Source organism: Sorex fumeus, unplaced genomic scaffold, assembly GCF_029834395.1.
Source record: "Sorex fumeus unplaced genomic scaffold, SorFum_2.1 ptg000018l, whole genome shotgun sequence".
NCBI classification, from domain to species: Eukaryota; Metazoa; Chordata; class Mammalia; order Eulipotyphla; family Soricidae; genus Sorex; species Sorex fumeus.
Genome location: NW_026606075.1, coordinates 26,375,166 through 26,398,793, shown reverse-complemented (window position 1 = coordinate 26,398,793; position 23,628 = coordinate 26,375,166). Strand labels below are relative to the sequence as shown.

Genomic DNA, 23,628 nt, shown 5'->3' with positions numbered 1-23,628 from the left:
GTCTACTTTCAGCAGATGCCTCCCATTCTGAGCGGGACCTCCAACCATTCTTTACTACCTCAATCTTATTCTTACAGCAGTGGGGGAATAACTGAGATCTTTAGTAAGTTTGGTGCTGAAGAGATAGTACAGAGGTTAGGCGCATATGCTGCTTGAGCCCATGTGCTGTTTGCGCCCATGTGACCGAGCACATGTGGTTCCCGAGCACGTCGGTCGCCCGCATCTCCCCTCTTGAGATGTGTACTTTCATGCTTTCGTGTCTAACTTTACTCACTCCCTCTCCCTCCCTCCATACCTAAAAATCCTCCAAATAAAATCTATTTACTTCAAAAAAAAAAGAGATAGTACAGAGGTTAAGGCATTTTCCTTTCATATGCTGACTGGTTCAACCCATTACCGCATATGGTCCACCCAGAACTGTCATGAGCGATACCTGAGCAGAGTCAGGAGTAAGCTTTGAACACAGCCAGGTGTGACCCAAGAATAGGAAAAGAAGGAAAAAAAGAGCATAGTAATTTAGAACGGTGTGTGACGTGTTGGCATACGGGAAAAAACTGGGTGAGAGAAATGGGAAAGGACTGCTGGTGCACATCTTAGACTTGTGCTGGCCAAGGACTTAACTTGGGAGGGGAAGGGGCAGATCTAAACAAAAGAGAAATGGAAGAGAAAAAATATGAGCACACTCCCAGCAATCAGGCCAGCAGAAGTTTGTGCCATGATTAAAGGGAGATGTTAAATAACAATAATATTTCTATCTAATATCTGGAGACCTGGCAGAAAGGGATTGGGGTTTCGTGGAAAATCCTGGAGGTGTTCAATAAATTTTCAAGGAAGCAGGAAATTATCAAGTAGAAGACTGGGTTATTACTCTTGGGAGTTCCTTATATGGCACAGGGTCAGATGCTTGTGGTTTTCACCTAAAACCCAGAGCAGGCAAAACTTTCTTCCAAGTTGAAATCACCCCATCCTTCAGGAGGGTGCTGGGTAAGGGGGATCAGGGACTCAAACTTGGCTGGAGCAGACCCTTTGTGTTGTTCAGTGTGGTTGTTCAGTAACTCTCACTGTGCCTTAGGAAATTGGGTTAGTTCCATAAGTTACCAATTACAATATGAAATTTTAAATGGACTTGGAGAATGAATTTTAATAATCCAAGCAATGGGTCAGGGAGCTAGAATAGTAGTAGGGGCGTGGGTGCTAGGTATAAACCCAACAAAATTTTGATGCCAGCACCACCTGGTTCTCAGCACCACTAGGTGAAGTCATGGAGGTTCCCTGAGCATCACTGGGGTGGCCCAGTTAACCCCTGGCACTGCAAATCTGAGCCTGCATCCTCAGTTTCTGCCATAGTTCTGGTTCCTGCCATAGTTCTGGTTAACTGAAGACTTCAAGTGGGCTTCTCAGGCCTCCTGTGTACCATTTAGGTGCCCTCCTCCTAAATAAAAAAATTAAGCAATAAAATTAAAATTTGATTACAAAATTTTTTGTATTATAGACTTACAATGCATGCCATTTGTAAATTAGATTAGACTTCCTGACTTTTCAGTTAGCTTTTTTTCAGGACCTCACCAATGCAAAGTGGTGTTTCATCACTGACCTATACCCCCAAACAGTAAAGTGTCTTAAATGACAAAAGAAATACATGTTTTTTTGTAAAAAGTGATATCCATATTATTTTTCTTTCTTTTTTTTGTGGGAATGCTCATAAAATCTGGGGGTTATGCCTGGTGATAGTTGGACAACCAGACGGGACAGTTCACTGCCAGTATCTAAGGATGTGTTACTGCACATGCCCTGCAGTCTTTACATATATGTCATAGGGGCTACCCCCATTAATGCATAGGGGATATCAGGACCAGACTTTCATGACAATGTCAAGGACAAATTATCTTTATTTGTATCTTCATTTCCCTAAAGGAACACTGTAATTTACACAAAGTACAAATGTGACATTATTCATATGCGGAGGTTTGTAAAGCTAAACCCCCAAATTCTATTATGAGTGAAACCAATGATAAGTCAGTGGGGAGAAAAGGAAAAACTGTGGCTTTACAGTTTTCCATTATGTTGGTAAAAAAGAAGCCAGTGAGTCAATATGGTTTTAATCTCTAAAATATTTATTTAAATGACAAAAAAAAATCATCAATACAGCAGCTGAAGTCGCACTTTTTCCTTCCAAAATAAAAAACACATTAACAATAAGTTGGTGTTGGCACATACCCCCAGCAGCTCACACTTGTACATCACACTGGACAGACTTCACCAGCAAGAATGGCTTCTGCTGCCAAAATTTCGTATTAGACTTTAGTTCTGTGCAGTCTGGTGTGGCAGGGTGCCAACTAATGAAGTGGCCGAACAGTGAGAAACACAGACTGTGGTGCTGGTGTCAGTATGTTAAGCAGTAACAAGTAAGACTGTATTCAAGGGGGTCCAGCAGACACACAAGAAAAAATATGAATGTTGGTCAACAATGCAGAAAAAAACCACAAATTACTCATTACAAAAGCAGGACACTAGAATGCTAGTTCATCACATTCCATATAGAACTTCCAGTGCTCATCCATTATATGGTGTGGGAGAAATTCTTGATCGTTAATTAATAATATTTCATTGATTTGAAGATAATGTGGAATGATTTGCATGGACTCTCTGGAAACTCCTATTCAAAGAAATACAACAAACCTGAATTACAATTTTTAAGATGACAATTTATATGTTATACATACATCTTAGATTTTAATTACATCTATGAGCACACATACAGGCTTTCTGACAAAGTCATTCCTCACTCACTCCTTTCAATACCTGAGATATTGCTGTGAAACGGTGTTAACTGATCTTGAGAGAAAAAAGCCTTGATGCAGCCTAAACATCAAGGTAAGAAAAGTATGACCAAGGCTTTTTTTTCTTTTCTTCTGTTTTATTTTTTGTCACACGCTGGTGGTGCTCAGAAATTACTCTTGCGTCTGTGCTCAAGGCCCACTCCTGCCAGGACATGGGGGATCATTTGGGGTGCAGGGGATGAAACCTGGGCCATCCTTACCGGCTATACTTTCACTCCAGTCCCCTATGGAGGGTTCTTAAGGTAGCTGGTACAGGTCCCATCTGTGACTCAGTTTACAATGAGTTGAAAATGAAATAGCTGCGAGGATTAAATGACACTGCATGCGAAATACTTAGTTCCTGATGAACACTTAGCAATCAATAAATATTAGCTGCTACCTACTGTCATTATTCATTACTGAAAAGGCTATCAAGCTGGAAGATCGATGATCCATTTTCTAGCCACACAAATTTGGTGCAATCTCAAGTAAATCACATGGCTTCCTCAGATCAACTCTTCTGAGTGGTGAAAGAACTAATGATCAGCAGGGACCTTTCAACTCTGCAGTCTTAAAAAGTCAATGATCTTAAAACTGGAGAGTCTTAGCAATTCCTTACTCAGAAACAATTTGAGCTACCTATCATTCAGCAAATTGAATCCTTTTCCACAAAAAACACCAAGATGGCTGTGAGCTGGGCCAGGGAGTTTCAAATAGGTATACCTTATAGTCCAAGATCTAGGTGCACAAGTTTAAGTAAATGTACATTATGTGAAATACAGGTATGTATGGTACTTACAATATCCAGTATTCTTTTTGCTTTCCATTGGTGAACCCCCCCCCCCACCCCTCCTCTTGCTTCCTGAGGGCTATCCCTTTTTCTACTTGGCCTACATGCTTCTACTAAAATATGCCTATTTAGGTTTAACTAGTAGATGACAGGTTTTCACTGATTAAATCAACTGATATTCATTCAGCAAGTACTATATCCCGGACACAAAGCTACAGGATGCTCCTGTGCTGGTCCAGGCATACTTTTTCACTTTATGACTCTTTGGCTTGATTCTGGAATGAGAATAACAACTCATTCAGAGAGAATGAGGGATGCAACGGAATATTTTGTTAGGTTTATTGAAAAAGTTCACATCCTACATGGAAATAACTCAAATAAATGTCCAATGACAGATGAATGGATAAAGATGTGGTGTATATATATATACACGCATACTCTATATACACACATACATACACACATATACACAATAGAATACTACTCTCCACAATAAAAGATAAAATCATGTAGCTTGCTACAACTTTAATGGAACTGGAGTGTATCATGTTGGCAAAAGTTAAGTCAGAGAGAGAAAGACGATTGGTTGATCTAACTTTGAGAAACAAAACAAGAAAATAATATTGAACAATAATAAGTTCTTGGCCTAGATTACAAAAATGAGATTACTATGCAGGCGTGGGGGAATGAAGACCAGCTGAAGGAACACAGGGACAGTAGGGGAAGGTGTTGGGTACACTGGTGATGAGGAAGTGTGAAAACTGTACAGCAAACCATGAATGTTAATGCAACCATAAATATCGTACTCATCAATACATTGGCTTGGCTCTTCACACGCTAGCTGTCTGAATGCAAGGTTCCATCCCAATGGAAAACCAGCAGGATTGTACTACTGTACAAGAAGGGAGACATCCACGACATTGGCAACTATCGCCCAATCTGCCTATTGTCTGTCATCTACAAGCTGTTCACACGAGTCATCCTGAATAGGATTGGCAGAACACTAGATGAAGGACAACCATGCGAGCAAACTGGGTTCCGCAAAAGATTGAGCATGGTTGACCATATCCACACGATAACCAAGCTCACTAAGGTTTCTCAGGAGTTCAAGATGCTGCTCTGTCTAATGTTCATTGATTTAAAGAAGGCCTTTGATTCTGTTGAGACGAAAGCAGTCATGGAAGCCCTAGCCAATCAGGGGATTCAAACTCAATACATCAGGATCCTCTGTGAGCTCTATTACGGATTCATTACCAGGATCTCATGATTCTACAAAGAAGTGATCATGGATGTCAAGAGAGGGGTTCAGCAGGGTGATATCATTTCACCGAAATTCTTCAGTGCCACCCTCAAGAATGTCATGCGATGACTGGAATGGGAAGGAATGGGAGTGAAGATAGATGGTTGGCAACTACACCACCTCTGCTTTGCTGATGACATTGTTTTAATAACACCAAACATTAGCCAAGCAGCACAAATGCTGGCCAACTTCAAACATGAGTGTGGAAAGGTCGGACTACAGCTGAATCTCATGAAGACAATGTTTATGAGAAACAGTCTCGTTCCTGATGTTCCATTTGCTCTCAACGGAATAACCATCTCCAAATGCAACAGTTATGTGTACCTAGGTCGAGAAGTCAACATGATGAACAGCCTGGCACCTGAGTTGCGCAGGAGGAAGAGAGCGGCTTGGAAGACCTTCAAGATCATCGAAGAAATAGCTAAGAGGATGAAGAATCTCTGGCTCCGGGCACACTTCTTCAATTCCACTGTTCTTCCTGCATTATCATACTCCTCAGAGACCTGGGCCCTACGAAAACAGGATGAGAACGCTATTCGGGTCTCCCAAAGAGGAATCGAAAGAGCTATGCTTGGAGTATCACGTTTCACTCAAATGAGAGAAAGAATCCGGAGTTCCGACCTCTGTCGATGATCAAAAATCAGGGACGCTGTCTCGTTTGCCAAGGCATCGAAAATCAGATGGACTGGACACGTAATGAGATTTGGAGATGAGCACTAGACTAGAGCCATTACCAACTGGATTCCACGGGATGTCAAAAGATCGCGTGGCTGCCCACCTACAAGATTGTCAGACTTCTTTGTCAAGACCCTGAATGATCAGTTTGAGGCTCTTCATGTTCCTAGAATGAACAAACTCCATTGGTCTACACTAACACATGACAGGGACAAATGGAGACATTACTGGTGCCCACTCGAGCAAATTGATGAGTAACAGGAAGTCAAGTGATCAACAGCAATAACAAAAGTTATGAAAGAGTTCTATCCTAATTCTTCCCTGTGGATTTGAACTTAAAGACATGCACCTTTGGGATGATGAGAGGAGGTGCTCTTGGATGGGGCTGAGAAGCAGAATATAAGAGAAACCAGGTGCCAATGTTTGAATATTGACTTCAAGATCTATTCCTGGCTTTCCATGTCAGAAATTAAAATTCTTTGGTGTGGGCTGGAGAGATAGTACAGTGGGTAGGACACCTGCCTTGCACACAGTTTAGATCTCTGGCATCCCATATGGTCCCCTGAGCACTGCCAGGAGTAATTCCTGAGTTCAGAGCCAGGAGTAATTCCTGAGCATCATCAAGTGTGGTCCCCAAAACCAAAATAAATAAATAAATAAACAAATAAATTTCCTTGTTGCATGTGAACACAGTGTTCATATGTAAACATAGTAACTCTCATTATCATTTTTGTTTTGTAGACTTTTAAAAAGTTTGGGCAAGCTCATTCTTCTCTCAAAATAATCCACAAAAGCAAGGCTTTAAATATTAAGCTAAATTCCTCTTACTGTGATGAGCTCAATTTCATCAGAGCAAGGGCCTGCATGCACAAAAATCTCTACTGCCCCTTTCTAAAGAATGAGTCTTCACTGGCGGAGGGATGGGTATTTGATCATTGTATGATTGAAACCCAAGAGCAGAAATTTGAGGGTCTACAACTGTACCTCATGATGTCTCACTAATAAAAATTTTAAAAAATAATTAAAAAAAAGAAAAAAAAAGAAAATCTATGAAGGGAAATGTCCGTTAGAGCAGTTTAAAATTTATTTTTTTAATCAGTCTTCAGGTGAATGAGACCAGTTGTAGTTACTGGTCTTATTTTTGAATTCTTGCAGTCATTTACGTGTTTCAGAGTTCAAGTCAATTTCTTTCCTATTACAGTATTCTCCAGTCCTCCATTTATTCCCTTTTCTGCAAAGTGCACAGAAGTTTTCTTTAAGGAATTCTCATTTATGAACTTAGTTTTAAATTGTCTTATTTTGTTTTTATTTTGAGCCACACTGGGAAGTGCTCAGGGGTAACTCCTAAAAGTTCTTGGAAATCACTCCTAGCTGCTCAGGTGACAAGATGGTACTTGGAATTAAACAGAATATTCCTATATGGAAAACAGGTACACCAGCTCATGAAAATATTTCTCTAGCCCTTGCCACTGAATTATATAGAAATTCTGAACCTTTCTTTGATATTGAAATTCTCAATGATCATTCTAACAACTATCTTCACTTCAAAAATAGAGTACTTCACTCTTGATACAAGTGTGTGTATGTGGGGGCAGCGTTGTATTCTGTCATTTCAGAAAATATTTCAGTAAACCAAATTTTTGAAAGTAAAGTCCTGTTGAATATTAACCCTATGTGTTTTAGGTTTCATCAGTGAATTGTCCATTTTCCTCATCTCAGATAAGCTTACAGGGCACTTACAAGCACCTTTAATCCCTGGAGTTTATCTTTTTGCATTTTTTTTTAATTAGTGAGACAGCATGAGGTATAGTTGTAGACTTGCAAGCTTTCGTGCTTCGGTTTCAGTTATACAGTGATCAAGTACCCATTCCTCTACCGGTGCCCATTCTCCACCACCAATGATCCCAGTAGCCCTCCCATTCACCCACCCCATCCCCCCACCCCTGCCCTGCCTCTGTGGCAGGGCATTCCCTTTTGCTCTTTCTTTCCTTTAGGGTGTTGTGGTTTGCAATAGAGGTATTGACCAGCAGCACATGTTGAGGGAAAAGGCAGCTCAGATAGAGAAGGGAACACCAAGTAAAGGGTGTTTGGAGGATGCATTTGGGATGCAAGATGTGTGCTGAAAGTAGACTCTATTATAGACCCCAGAGTTTATCTTTAACCTTTCTTTTGTACTTTACCTTTCATTGTTAGCTACTAAATTCCCCAAGTTAGGTTTGGTTACTTATAAAGTCAAACCTTCTGGTGACTCTGGACTTTGTATTTGTATTGAATTACTTGTTTTTCTCATTTCCTTTTAACCTTTTCATATTTTTCTGTGAAACAATGTTTATAATAAAACTAAGTTTCAGAATCTAAAAAAAAAAAAGAATGAGTCTTTCCTCAAAGTCACAGGCCCAAGAAAAAGGATGATCAACAGAGATCAGAAGCACCCACATTGTAACGAGACTTCATCATTGCACCAGATATTGTGGACAAAATTACAGACTGAATGGCAGACAGGAGCTCCACATGGGCACTAGCTGCCCATCTTTCCAGCTGAAATGTTGAAAATAGAGTGGCCTGGCTCTGTGCTTAGGGATCTCTCCTGGTGGGGCTTCCAGGGGACAATATATGGTGCTGGAAATGGAACCTGAGTCACCTGTGTGCAAGGCAATTGTGCTATCTCTCTGATCTGAGTTTTCTTAAAAAGTTAAACATATATACAGCACACAAAACCTACTTTATTTTGCTTTGGGGGGGCATCATCTGTGTTCATGGGATACTTCTGGCTCTGTGCCGAGGTGGGGTGTCACTGGTGATTCTCAGGGGACCATGCAGTGCACAGAGACTGAACCCAGATCTGCTGCATGCAAAACATTCACTCTAGCCCATCTAGCTACCTCTGTGGCTAAATTGTAGATTCTGGCATAAGTGCTCTGAGAAATAATGATCCGTAAATACTGAGCTGAGGGACACAGTTTAAAAATTGAGAATCTCACTGCAACAGAATTCTGGGCTTTGCTCTCTGGCTTCAAGGCTTCAACAGCTGAATCTTGTGCTCTGTGCCACACCCTCCAGGATGTATAAGATCTATCTCTCTCTCTCCAAGCCTCACTTCACCTCCTTCCCAGTGAGCCAAGGTAACAATTTAGAGTGATCTCCTGTAATCTGATTTTGTACATCAGTATCATCACACACTAGCCCAGTTCATTTTAAAATACTTTAATCCTCTTTCACAGGAGCTTGGCAAGAAAGGAATTCATGTAGATAGGAAACTATTTTCTTGGTTCCATAATTATTGATTGTACTCAATATATCCAATGAATTTAACAGGCTACAAAAAAACCAAGTAGGTACATAAAAAAAAAAGTCAAAGAATTTCCCTCCCAATCCAGTCTACTCTTCAACCCCTACTACTCCCAACAATCTTTGGAGCAGTGAGGATAAATGGAAACAAATAAAGGAGTTGTGAGAAAGACACACATATTGCCTCACTAGGTCAATCCCCTGCACTACAAGATCCCCTGAGCAAAACAGGGAGCTTCCCACTGGACAGCTGGGTGTGACCCCCAAAAGAAAAGAAGTTTTGCCTCTAAGTTTCAAGTTCCCAAACCTGGGCGAGTTTTATTTCCTCTTTGGCTTTGATAGTCATTTAAATGGGTAGGGAGCTGAAAGAGAATGAAGCAACAATATTCATGAATTCCATGAAAGATGATTAAGTAAGATCTCTCTCATCTTTAGAGATCTTACTCTGGGTGGATTAGTGATTGTTAGTTTGTTGGAAAGACCAAAGATGAACTAATCTGTTGTGATCTGGATCATGATGAAGTTAGAGGGAAAACTGCAATACTGGGAAAACACAAACACACAGACTGTTCCTGATTCTCTCACACCCAGGCTGTACACATTCCAGGTTCTCAATGCGCAGAGGATTAAAGCAGAAAGAACTGCAGCCCAGCTGACACACGTTCCAGTCCTCACTGCTGTGGAGAGGATTAAAGCAGAGCAGGGCTCTGTACAGTTCACTCAGCTTAAGGTCCAGTTCGGCTTAACATGCTGACACCTCCGAGCTCCTGACCCAGAAAGAAGTGAGGAGGACCAGAAGAATTTAAAAAGCAGTTCTATTTTTGAAGAAATTTTTGTGATTAAGGAGGGGGAAATATTAGAACCCTGAGACGTAGTAACCTAAGTCCTTCTTTGGTCAAGTAAATTGCATCTTTGCAATGTTAACCAAGGAACTCTACCTGTAGCTTTGTGCAAAGAAATTCTCCATCAAAAACTGGAGACCACCAATCCACTTCACGGGTTAGTTAGAAAATTGAAAACCTTCCATTTTTAGTTTTACTTGAGTCAGATTCCTCAGGCAAAGTCAGAGATACATATAAGTAAAATTTCTAGTAAGTACCATATATGAAGCCCAGGGCAACTTGGAAAATGGTTAATCATGTGGGTGGAGGTTTGATTCATTTCTGGTAAGAACTACAAAGAGAATCATTCTGCTCATGCATAAGGAAGAGAGAAATACATCTTCCATAATTAGTATCATCAAATATTAAATTATGTGCAAATCTACTTAAACTGAATTGTTAGATTCTTTACTGGGCTCTGTAAAGAATGTGCCCTTGCAAATATTCAAGTTATTTACTTGCCTAAATTAGCATTTCAAAGTGAAAAGCTAATTACTTAGATAAAATATAATTTTAACTTTTGCCCTTCTTTTCCCTGTGATTAAAAAACATTTCCCATAATAGATCAAAAGCAAAAAGATTTGCTTTTTTTTATATTTTTATTAGTGAAACACCATGAGGTACAGTTGTAGACTTACAAATTTTTGTGCTTGGGTTTCGATTATACAATGATCAAGTACCCATCCCTCCACCAGTGCCCATTTTCCACCACCATGGATCCCACCCCCATCACCCCCATCCCACCCTGCCTCTGTGGCAGGGAATTCCCTTTTGTTTCCTCTCTCCTTTTGGGTGTTGTGGTCTGCAAAAGAGGCATTGAGTGGCAATCATGTTCGGTCCATAGTCTACTTTCAACATGCATCTCCCATCCTGGGAGGATCCTCCAAACACCCTTTATTTGGTGCTCCCTCCTCTATCTGAGCTGCCCTTTCCCCTAAAATGCCCGGCTGGCCTCTAAGCCATGGAGTAATCCTCCTGGTACTGATCTCGGCTATTCTTGGGTATTAATCTCCTATTTTGTTACTTTATGTCCCCCAGATGAATGCGATCTTTTTATGTCTGTCCCTCTCTTTCTGACTCACTTTGCTTAGCATGATACTTTCCATGTAGTACCACTTGTATGTAAATTTCATGACTTCATCTTTTCTAACAGCTACATAGTACTCCATTGTGTAGATGGACCAAAGTTTCTTTGACCAGTCATCTGTTCTTGGGCACTCAGGTTTTTTCCAGATTCTGGCTATTGTAAAGAGTGCTGCAATGAACAAACAAGTGCAGATGTCACTTCGACTATACATTTTTGCCTCTCTGGGATATATTCCCAGGAGTGGTATTGCTGGGTCAAATGGGAGCTCAATTTCTAATTTTTTGAGAATCGTCCATACTGTTTTCCAAAAGGGCTGAACCAGTCGGCATTCCCATCAGCAGTGAAGGAGTGTCCCTTTCTCGCCACATCCGCGCCAGCACGGGTTGCTTTTGTTCTTTTGGATGTGGACCAGTCTCTGAGATGGTATCTCATTGTGGTTTTGATCTGCATCTCCCTGATGATTAATGATGTAGAGCATTTTCTCATGTGCTTTTTTGCCATTCGGATTTCTTCTTTGAGAAAGTTTCTGTCCATTTCATTGCCCCATTTTTTATGGGATTGAATGTTTTCTTCTTGTGGAGTTCAACCAGTACTTTATATATCCTTGATATCAATACCCCTTGTCAGATGTGAATTCGGTGAATATCCTTTCCCATTCTGTAGACTGTCTTTGTATTTTGGTCACTGTTTCTTTTGAGGTGGAGCGATAGCACAGTGGTAGGGTGTTCGCCTTACAAGCGGCCAACATGGCCGACCCGAGTTCGATTCCTCCGCCCCTCTCGGAGAGCCCGGCAAGCTACCGAGAGTATTCGATATGCCAAACACAGTAACAACAAAGTCTCCAATGGAGACGTTACTGGGCCCGCTCGAGCAAATCGACGATCAACGGGAGGGCCTTTACCTTTACCTTACCTTCTTTTGAGGTGAAGAAGCTTCTTAGTTTAAGATAGTCCCATTTATCTATCTCTGTTTTCACTTGCTCGGCCAGTGGTGTGACATCTTTGAAGATACCATTAGCTTCAATGTCATGGAGGGTTTTGCCAACTATGTCTTCAATGTACCTTATGGTTTCCGGTCTGATGTTGAGGTCTTTAATCCATTTTGATCTTACTTTTGTACATGGTGTTAGGCAGAGTTCTGAGCCCATTTTTTGCATGTAGCCGCCCAGTTTTGCCAGCACAATTTGTTAAAGAGGTTTTCCTTACTCCACTTCACATTTCTTGCACCTTTATCAAAGATTAGATGATCATATGATTGAGGGGAGATGTCAGTGTATTCAACCCTGTTCCACTGGTCTACAGCTCTGCCTTTGTTCCAGTACCATGCTGTTTTAATTATTACTGCTTTGTAGTAGAGTTTGAAGTTAGGGAGGTTGATTCCTCTCATTTTCTTTTTCCCAAGAACTGCTTTAGCTATTTGTGGGGGCTTATTGTTCCATATGAATTTCAGGACTGTTAGTTCCATTTAAAAGATCTGCTTTTAACTGATAGTTTGCTTTTGAATTCTCACTAACCTGTAATGCTTCTCATTGATCCCTCTCACCTCCCTGGTCAAGACTAGTGGATCTATAGGGTTCACTTCTTGTTCTTACAAAGGAAGGTTCTACACATATTTCATTAGGACTGGGGTACAAAACATTTCTTTAGGGCCTATTTTTAGACATCCCATTGGGTTTCTAAAGTTTTTTTAAAAATTTTTATTAGTGAAACACCATGAGGTACAGTTGTAGACTTACAAAGTTTTGTGCTTGGGTTTCAATTGTACAATGATGGAGCATCCATCCCTCCACCAGTGCCCATTTCCCACCACCACGGATCCCAGTATCCCTCCCACAGCCCATCCCCCCATCCCACCCTGCCTCTGTGGCAGGGCATTCCCTTTTGTTCTCTCTCTCCTTTTGGGTGCTGTGGTTTGCAAAAGAGGCACTGAGTGGCAATCATGTTCTGTCTATAGTCTACTTTCAGCATGCATCTCCTGTCCTAGGAGGATGGGTTCCTAAAGTTTAAGATGTTCTTAACCACACAGAATGGAAGAACTTGTCAATGTCTGTGCTCCATTAACTAAACTTTCATGAGATGAAGCATAATAAAACTTAAAAAATGCATAGGAAACAGATTATCATTACATGAACAACCAATTTCATTTGAAAAGGTTTTTTCCCCTGAAAAAGCCTATTCTATTTTCATCTAAATAAAAATGTGATAGGTCTTCATACAAGAAAATTACCTAATTACTATGTTTAAACAATGAATTGAGAACATAAAGACTTTAAGTAATACTTTTTTTTCCTTTTGCTTAAATGAATACATTTATAGTTTATATATTTTTTAGTGTTCTCATGCTAGGAAAAGAGATATAAATGTGTAAAACTGCCAGTTCTAGATAAATAATGGAAGACCATTTTAGAATTTAAGAACTTTATAAAAAAATTGATATAATCTGTATACACTGGTATAACTTAAGAGGGTATGACTATGCATGAGTTTGGGAATCTTAATTTTTCTCCTCTAAGGTATGCTAAAATATCACTGAAGAAACCCTCCAGACTACATAAAAGGTAAATAGGCAGAGAAGACAGAAGTTTGGGAGGAAGTAAAATTTCAAAGGAAAATATGCCATCGGACTCAGTCCATTTTATTTAACTGAGTGATTAATTTGTTCCGGTGGGCTGTCCCAAGGAGTATTCAGTGGGCCTGGGGGCCAAGTGCACAGTATTCAGCCAATCAGGGAGGGAAGCTCAACACTCAGACTCAAAGATGCCATGCTGCTCAGGCCCTGGGGGTAAAGGGTCAGAAGAGCCACCCCCAGCACAAAAGCCTTCACATCTACACCCTGTGAGTTCAGGAGGCAATCACAAGTCTGGTGCATGCTTTGACTACTGAGCTATCGACATCGCCCCGGTCCTTCTCACAGCATTTAAAACTTAGAACTCATTAGAGTTCAAGGATTTCATGACCATTTCATCAAAAAAATTTAACTAATTTTATTAGTTTGGGGGCCAGACTGGCATGGTTCAGGGGTTACTTCTAGCTCTGCACTCAGGAATCATTTCTTGCAGTGCTTGGGGAATCATCTGAGATATCAGGAATTGAACCTGTGTTGGTTGTATGCAAGGCAAACACCCTACCCACTGTGGTATCACTTCAATCCCCAATGAAATTTAATTTTTAAAGATCAGTGTTCATAGGTTTAAAACCTTGAATAGAAACAAAATATATCCTTTAACGCACTAATATGCCATATTTTAACACTTTGTAGTCTATATAAGTACATTGGCTTCAGTCACCAATAGAACTAGTTTTTGTGCAATACTCAGAATAAAACTCTTTTATAGTTGACTCACTGAAGAAAGTCTCATGATGACAAGATTAAACTTTGATTTTGATCCTCATTAATAAGTGTTAAATTGATACTGTGAATAAAATGGTATCTATAAATTAACAGGATACTGAAATCTTGCAATCTGTTCCAGGAAATGTTAATATCAGTTGATTAAATAAGTCTGAGAAATGCCAGTTAACAAACCTAAACAGATTTCTTTCATAATTTCTCTTTAGAGGGGGAAAACAGGGGAACAGAAGAGACACCCCTCTTTAAAATTTCTGTTGAGGAAATATGAAACAGATTAAAAGATGGAAATTCAGATAACGGATGTATCAATTAAACCAAAACCCTGTTTACTATTGTTTGTTAAATTCTTCACCACAATCTCCATTATAGCCCGTTATGTTTGTCTGCCTACTAAGACTCCTTATCTCAGTTTGTCAGCTTGTTAAGAGAGTCATTTATTGGCTGTGAGATGGTCAAAGGGATGGAGTAGATGCTTGGTATGCAGGAGTACTGAATTCAGTCCCTGGCACCACACAGTCTCCTCAACACCAATGAAAATGGCACCCCCTCATCCCACAAAGAGACAGTCAACCACCAGTAAGTATAGTTTTAAAATAGTAGCATTTGGATAATATTCCTACTTTCACTCAATGACAGTACATTTTCTAAGTTATCATGTGCCAAGCATTGGGAATATAACAGGAAGCAAAAGCCCATACAGGTCCCTGTCAGAAGTGATCCCTGAGTGCAGAGCCAGGAGTAAGCCCTAAGCACAGCTGGGTGTTGGCTAAATGCTCCCCCTCCCCCACACAGATACACACCACAAACAACCAAAATGTCCTAAGATATGGATAAGAAGTTGTTGTATATATACACAAAATGGGGATACTATGCACTAAGCTCTATAAAAACTATAAAACCTTGTAGGTCATCACAGTAGGAATTAAACTGAAAGGCAGCATATTAAATGAAACAAGCCAGAAAGAGAAAAACAAATTACCAGACACTCTCACTCACCTGTGGAGTACAGAGAGAAATAACAAAAGAATAGACAGTACCATGCAATGACAAACACTTGGGTCTTTACTTACAAAACCAATTACCAAGCAGGATGATGGACAATGGAGGGGTGGTTTTTTTGGGGGTCCCCAAACAAACAGAATGAGGTACTAATACATATTACAATGTGTATTATCTTAAAAATTTTATACTAAATGATGCCAAACACAAAAGGTCACATACGATTCCATTTATCCGATATATTCACAACCAGAGCATCCTTATGAAAAGCAGGGTAACTGAGAAGGGACTGAAAAGAATTAAGAATGGGGAGAAACTGATGAATAGCTACACAGTTTCTTTGGAGGATGAAATATTTTAGAACTGTATCAAAGTGGTATCCATCCAATACTGCGAGTGTACTCAACCAATGGTCTTCTCCTACAAGTCCACTGACCCGTTTTGGAGCACAGGTGTAGAAAAATTGGAAACTGCTGGTCTACCTCCCCCCTGGGTCATAACTGTTGGTTCAGACTGGTATGCAGGTCAGGTGCCTGTGTACAGGTATGAAAATGTGAACTAAATGCTATGGAATTATTCTCATTAATGGTTAACTATAAGCTACGTGACAATGAAAAAAGGAAGCCAAAAACAGAGTGCTCCCTCAGTGGGTTTGGAGGCTCCCCCACTATTGAGTGTTGCTCTGCACAAACCTGGGAGACAAAGCTGATGCTGTTGAGTCACAGAGCTGGCTTCTGGTGGTGCGGGCACTTCCTCAGAGACATACTTTAAAAGCTCCTTTCCTAGGTATGTTACCTGCACATAAAGAAGCACAAAACTTAAAAATCATGCACTGGTGGAGGGAAGTTGACACCAGTGTTGGGAGTGGTGCTGAAACATTGTAGGTCTAAATCTCAACTATGAAAAACTTTGTACATCAAGGAGCTTTAGTAAAATTCAAAATTAAAAATAATACATTTTAAATTAAAAGTAGAATTTCGTATGACTAAAAGAACAGATTTTATTTTTGAGACGTTTTCAGGTTATAGTAAAATTGCACATTAAATACAGGAAAATCACATATTTTATAAGCAAATACACCTGTCTCCGGAAAATTTGAATTTCTTCAGAGCAGTACCGATTTGTTACATATTACCAATTGGCAGATGGTCAAATCTGGCCTGTGACCGTTTTTTGGAGATAAAACTTCATTAGAACATAGTGGAATTTATTTGTTTATTATCACCACTTCTGTACATATCAGAACTGAACTGCTGAGATAGCTGGTGCATATCCAGGAAGTGCAAAATATTTGCAACTGGTCTTTTATAGAAAACATACTGACACTTTTTATATATCCCATGAGTTGTCCCATCATTTGTTTATGAAACAAACATCAATCTGGTAAAAACTACCTTAAAATTTAAAAAGATAAAAATTTAACTTAAAAAATTAAGCTTTAAATGGTACTTTTCAAGAAGTCAGATAAGTGATTACATCTACACTATTTTAGACATATGCACCCAAGCTTTTGGGGGGTTTGTGTGTTCATGAACTTATGCATTATTTATCAATCTAAAAGGTTAGACGTTGGAAATATTTACAATGAGTGGGTGGATGCTTGAGTACTGCCAGAAACTTCCTGGGACCAAGTGTCTTTGAGTTTCTACTCTTAGTTCTAGGGCAGTTTAGTAATATACCCCCAGGAAATAGATTCATTGTGGCTAAAGTCTGAGATCTCAACTTGAACTTCCTTCCCTCCATAATGTTTCCTGTGACCTCTAAGTTCAAGTATCCTCCCCTACTTCGTTTCTGATAAAATTAAATGAGTTATGTGTCAATTTTTCTATTAAACTATAAGCTCACTACAATCAAGGTCTGTGATTCATTTTTGTATTGTACATTTTACATTGTGCACAGTAATGCTGGGAAGATAGAAGTCATGACTCTTGAGTAAGATTCTTAAATTCCCTACGCTTCAGTGCATGTTTGTAAAACAGATACAGCTTATTTAGTGTTGTATTGAAAGATGTAATATATGAAAGGGGTGCTGGAGAGGTAGTACAGCTGGTAAGTTCTTGTCTTGCATGCTGCTGACCTGGATTCAATTCCCGGCATCACATATGGTCCCTTGAGCACTGCCAAGAGTGCTCCCTGAGCACAGATCCAGGAATGTTCTGAGCACCACTGGTGTGGACCCAAAACCTATTTATATAAAAAACTTGGCATATTATCTAGAGCATACTAAGCTTTCAATAAAATCTTATTAAACCAAATAAAACTGGAAAGGTCTAAGGAATATGAAAGATAAAGGCACTCTTTGGGCCAATTCTGTGACCAAATAAACCTTAATAATGGAAATGGAAGATACCTGGCTTTCTGAGTTTGGTGACCTCTCATCATTTTCTGTGAAGGGAGAGGGAATTCTCTGAAAGCCAGGTGTCAGTTCTCAGCCAAACAGCAATTAGAAACAATAGATTATGTCCCTGAAGACAGAACTGGGTTGGCTGTACGCAGGGCAAGTGCTCTATCTCCTATACTCTCTCCAGCCCCAGCCTCCAGGTATCTAGACAACTATTCTATCCAAAACCCATTTTGTTGAAGGGCAGCCTGGAGGGGTTGCCTCTGCCCTTAGACACAAGTAGAAGATCTGGTGCTTAGAGCAAGGCAGGTTCTGTAAGGTTAACTGTAGCTGGCTTTGCTCTTGCTTTCCTTCAGGGTAGAATTACAGGGGTGCTTCATTCAAAGTCAGCGATGCTTTTCTTGACACCATAAAATACAAAGCACTTATTTCTCAGAAATCAATCTATGCTAATTCCCTAACATCTATCCTTAAGAAAGAAGTGAGATGTGAGGGATGTATATGCACAGGTCTGGGGTAGATGGTTTCAGTCACTATTCTGAAAATGTAGTTCAAGAGCCCAATTATCAACCAAAGTAAATTTTGGTAAGGTCTCTGAATAAATAAACTAATTATTAAATTAATATTAAATTAATATCATAAAATATAATTATTATAATAATAAATGATTTATCTGTTATGCACTAACATGCAACAAGAAGTAAAACACAGAATCCGTCTTAGAATATAAAAGAAGCCCAAGACTTCCCTGCTTCCATTAATTTGAAAGTATCAATTCATTTTCATAGTCTTCAAAAAAAACATTTGCTGGTACTGTAAATGGAAATCTGTTCATGGAAGATCAAATGATTCATCTGTTTCCATTTCAAGTTTTAATATGTTTTAAGAAATTTTTAGTACCCCAAGAGGAAGAAATAAGAAAGCATAATTGTTTTTCATTTTCCTTTTTTAATCTCAGGGAGGCAAAAAAGTGGGGTGTGGATAAGAGAACAAAAGAAAACTATGAGTTTTCTTTTTAAAATTAACTGCAACACAAAAACACATTTATTTTCTTTTGGCTAAGAAAATAAATATATTTTTCAAATGCATTTCCAGTAATTTGAAAGACATGACAGAAAAATTCACAAAAAATGTAATTTTTACATAAGTGTAAAGGGAACTGTAGACAAGCTGAATATGGGGACATGGGACTGCAAATGTAGTTCATCTTCATCCTACCCCTGTTCCCAATCAAGAAGTTCCACCACTTTCTGTTATATTCTGACCCCAACCTTTTCATACCTTTGGCTGGAGAGAGTAATTTTCAAAAAGTATATAGGGTGAAGATGGAATAGTAGAGAAAAGTCAATACTAAATCCAAAAGAATAAATTAGTTAACATTGGTGGAAATTCACAATGGATTCAGACAGGAAATATGTTTACACAAGGCATGTCAGTACTCCTGTGTCACTGCTCACAAGGTTAGTCTGCTTCTCACATGCACAAATCCAGTAATGAGCACTCACAAAAATGAAAAGCACTGCCATTCTTCTGATTTTTCACACTGCAGACAACCTCAGAAAGGCATTCTTTTCCTGCGCAAGTGAGAAAGTTTTTGCTACACAGGAATGAGATTGCCCAAAATCACAAAGGTCTGAAAAGATATGCTCTGTATCCTTTTGTAGTTCAAGGCAAACTGCTTCCACTGAAAGGAATGTGACCTCTCTTGGGTCATTGTTACAAACATAAAGAATAGCAAATACGGAATCAGAAGATTAGGTTCTATGCCATGTTTTAGAACACACTGGCCTCGATGACAAATAGGTCACTTAACTGCCAGAAATCCTGCTTTCACATCCACAGAGGTGACAGAAACCTTTGTTCCAGGAGTGGTGCTCCTGGAAGAAGCCTGTGTGCTTGTGGAAGTTCATGAGTGTCCAATTTGGAGTTATCTTTACAGACCACATAGCACAATGCCTTAGTTTACATATAATGTAACTTTAGGTTCAGAAAGGTTAAATAACTTGATTGACTTTGAGCAATCATTTTGTGTGTGTGTGTGTGTGGTGGTGGTGGTGGGGGGGTGGTGGTAGGGGGAACAACACACCCAGTGGTGCTTAGGTCTTACAACCCTGAGCTCAGGGATCACTTTTGGAAGGGACTGGGGGAACCATATGGGGTGCTAAGGATTGACTCTTCTTAAATCAATCAATCAATAAATATATGTTGGCCAACTAGTTCTAAAACATATCTAGGATAGATTAAAAAATATTGCCCAGGTCATACAATTTACCCAGCATGGAATCAGGAATGAGTCTGACCTCCTGACTCCAACCCAGGGATTACTCTGCCACATCAAGATGACACCCAACAGCTAGGAGGTTGCAGCATCAGGAGTGAGGTAAGGTGGGAGGAAGCACTGGATTGCCTGACGTGGCAGAGCTGCTTATAGCAGCACAGCTTCTTGGGTTAGGAGGTGTGAGTCATCTCTGTGTCAAAAGGCGCTGTCACTGTCTGATGAAGGGAAAGACCTAGTTTCCTGGCATCTCTTGTCTGACAAATCCTCTTGATTTCATAGCACTACTACTCACCATTCTTAAGAACTACTCATTAGAAATAATCACATTTACTATTGTAGCAAAAAATTCCTTTCAGCAAGAAGGAGCCATGAATTCAGGAATACCCCCAGGACAAAGGAGACAAAGGTCTCTATGACAAAAAAAATTTAAATGAGTTAGACGTTGTAAAGAAACCCACTGGGTAGAGACTGTCAGCCTGAATATTTACCAGAAGTATAAGAGTATGCTATTTGAAAACGTTTTTGTTTTACGTAAAACTAGCAGTTTAAAGTTTTTGTTTTTAGGAGACTTTTTAAAATCCAAGCCTTTTCAGATAATCTGTATGAACACCTTGTATTCAAGAATTGCCCTGATTTCACTGTTCATATTTGCCTTCAGGAGCACAGAGGTGCTAAAGAATTTGATTCTATCTGAAAGGCTGATGAAAAAACCAGAAACAGTATGATATGTAATTAAGGCACAAGTACACAGCCAAAGGACCAAAGAATGTCCTATATTAAATGCATTCGTTCCTAAGGAGAAGTAGAGTGGGAGCACTGAGTCACTTGGGGCACACTGTAGTGGAGCATGCTGAGCTCTGAAGAACTTGAGCTACAGCAATCAGCACCACACTCATGCTGGGAGCACAGGCTGTTTCAGCAACAAGATATCATCTACCATGAGCCTCAGAAACATTATAGTGAAAAGAGATTTCACAGGTAAAATATTAACCACCAACATGCACATATTATTTCTAAATTCATAAAAAGATTAGACAAATTGCTAAACTGAAAGCATATGGTGCTTTAGGAGAAGGAAATGAAAAAAATTAGGACAAAAGAGGGAATAAATGGCAGAAAAAATTCAAAAATGTGTTGAAGTGAAGAAACTGAAATATAGCTCTGGAAGCACCTGTCGTATAAAGGAGATCCAGATCAAGAACTGAAGGGTGGGGGCAGTTGGTATGAGCTCACTTGGAACAGAAAAAGAAGAAAAGGACTAAGCCTATTATCAGGACTTTGGGCTCACTTCGATGGGGAGTAGAAGTTGCTGTGATACAGTAATAGCAGGTGGATATCCGATGAAACACACCATCTTGGGCAAGTCACTGTAACACTGTTCCTGAAGGGATGTCCTGAACACCTAGAGGTAGTGCATCACTGGACCTCAAAGATGTTTGTCATGAACAGTTTTCAAAGTGGTGGTTAAATTGAATTTTTAACTCAAAAGACAGAACAGCGGGGTTAAGTCAATCATGAGAAGTCTGAGTTAAAAGAAATACTTCTTTGCAGGGAGCTAGTGATTCATGATTAGGCTATGTTGAAACATAAAGTGCATTTGCCATGTCTATGGGTCTTGGGCCGTTGGCCATTCCTTTCAATTTTAGGGAAAGACTTGATTTTATTTAATTTGGTAACTATTAACACATTCACTAAATTAACAACACACCAGTGAGAAACGAGGAGGGAGAGAATCAGGCAGCTGTGCCAGCCTGCCCCAGAGAATTCAAAGAGCAACGTCTTAGAAAGTCAGCAGCCTACCACATGAAAGGGACAAATGAAGACAATATTTGGCCAGTACAAGTTTTCAGACTTGATTCAAAAAGAGCAAATCATTTACAATAAAAAATACACTTTATTTTAATATCAATTTAAAGATAAACTTAAGGCTTAACCTACCTTACTCCAAGCATAATTCCAGGTCACACATCTGTTCCCTCCTAGAAGATCCTTGAGCCAGGTGACTGGATTTTGATAAATCTGACCACTTTCTACTTTAATTTTTCCACTCAATAAAACACTAGCTTTGTGAGTAGTCTCCTGATATAAAAAAGAATTTAAAAATTATGATAAAATATATCTGTAATATGTAAATTGTGTTCTAGACATGATGTGCAAGATAAAAGATTTATCTTAACAGTCAAAACATCCGAAAAACAGACATTTGAAACAATGGTTTACAAAGTGTCAAACATGAGACAACAAAGTCTAATGTGATCCCTAAGTCTTAGTGATGCCTAAGATATGAGAAATTAATGAGACTACCCTCTAATTTTTCCAGCTCATTGCCTTGGGAGACCTTCGAGGTCATGGTGCAATGGGGAGGAATCCAAGCAAAGCCCAGAGACTCTAAGTGAAGGAGACAGAGCTGAGAGTCTAAGGAGGCAAGGAAACTACAATCTGCAGTACAGCTGGTTAATGGGAAGTTAAAGGGCAGCGAGAAACAGAAATCTGCGATCTTCTTAGGACCCTCTTCAACTATTAGTAGAAACAGAGTAGTGACTTGGCCATGAATATTAGGGAAATCATCCAGGGCCAGGGAAAGAAACACATGAAAGGATTAATGGTCAGAGGAAAAGGCATTCTCAAAGGGTGGAGGAGTGCCTGCTTCCAGCAGCAAACCAGAGCCACCTGGAAACAGATGGGGTATTAGAGGAGACAGAGGAGTATTATCTTAGTAAAGGGAAATGATTAGCTCTAATCTCAATCCTGCTCCAAACCTGCATAACAAACTTTCGAAGCAAGACTGAAAAGGCTCAAACTGCTTGCAAATAACTGATCCTAGAATAAAGGTCCAAAATATTTATAGGAATACGAATATATTCAGCATCCAACACAGTACATTTCACAAAATCTGGAATCCAATCCAATCCAACAAAATATCAGACCTGGAAATAAGCAAGAAATTACAATCCACCTAGAGAAAAATAAATCAGTCAACTGAAATTGGTGAGAATGACAAAGATGTTAAGAGTCAGTAACTGATTATTATAATCATGTCCCAAATGTTCAACAGTTATTTGGTGACAGCATAAAGTCCCAATTCAAACTTCTAGGTATGAGAATCCTGTGTAAGACGAGAAATACCCGCAATGGGATTCAAAACTGCAAACAAAAAAATAAAAGTCATAGCAATATAGCAATAGGAAGTACATACACACACACACAGAAAGAGAAAGAATTTAACAACACTAACAGATCATTAGTGAATCTTGGAAAAATCTCAAGCAACACTGAATGTTTAACTATTGTTTAAAAAGAAGAGAAGGGGGCAACGAGGGAGCCAGTCCAGAGATTAAGACCTGTTTTGTTCCTGGGCACCCCATGATCCTCTAGTCATCAATGGTGCAATCCTAGAGGTCCTTAGGCACCCCTGGATGCACCCAGGTGGTTTTGGGTATCACAAGGCCTGAAAAGCACCATAGCACCTTGGACCCAACCACTGAACCATTCAGCCAACTAGCAGTGGTTTCTGGACCCCTGAGTACTGTTTGGGATGCCCAAAACTTTAAAAGAAAAAGGAATAGAGAAAAATATTTTAAATAATGGCTGGACCTTTTCCAAATTTGAGGAAATGCACACCCAGAGATCCAAGGAGTTCAACAAGTTTTAAGCAAAAGACACATAAAAAACAGTATACTGTTACCAAAACTGTTTAAAACCAGACATAAAAAGAATACTGAAAAACAGCCCAAAGTGTCTAAAAGCATTGTTTAGAGAGGAACAAAGTTAAGAACAATAGCACAGACCTGAGAGATAGCCCAACACACCAGAGTGCAT

The 23,628-nt window shown here is 39.5% G+C and overlaps 1 protein-coding gene across 1 annotated transcript in view; it reads right to left on the bottom strand.

Moving 5' to 3' along the window:
- Positions 1–2,510: 2,510 nt before the first annotated feature.
- The window catches only part of ANKRD31 (ankyrin repeat domain 31), a 140,960-nt gene continuing 119,842 nt past the window's right edge, over positions 2,511–23,628 (bottom strand). Inside the window, exons 23-25 of the mRNA XM_056112416.1 lie at positions 21,748–21,888; positions 15,883–15,985; positions 2,511–2,656 (exon numbers count right to left, since the gene is read on the bottom strand). Of these exons, the coding sequence (XP_055968391.1) occupies positions 2,511–2,656; positions 15,883–15,985; positions 21,748–21,888 (390 nt within the window). The remainder of the gene's footprint in view (positions 2,657–15,882; positions 15,986–21,747; positions 21,889–23,628) is intronic.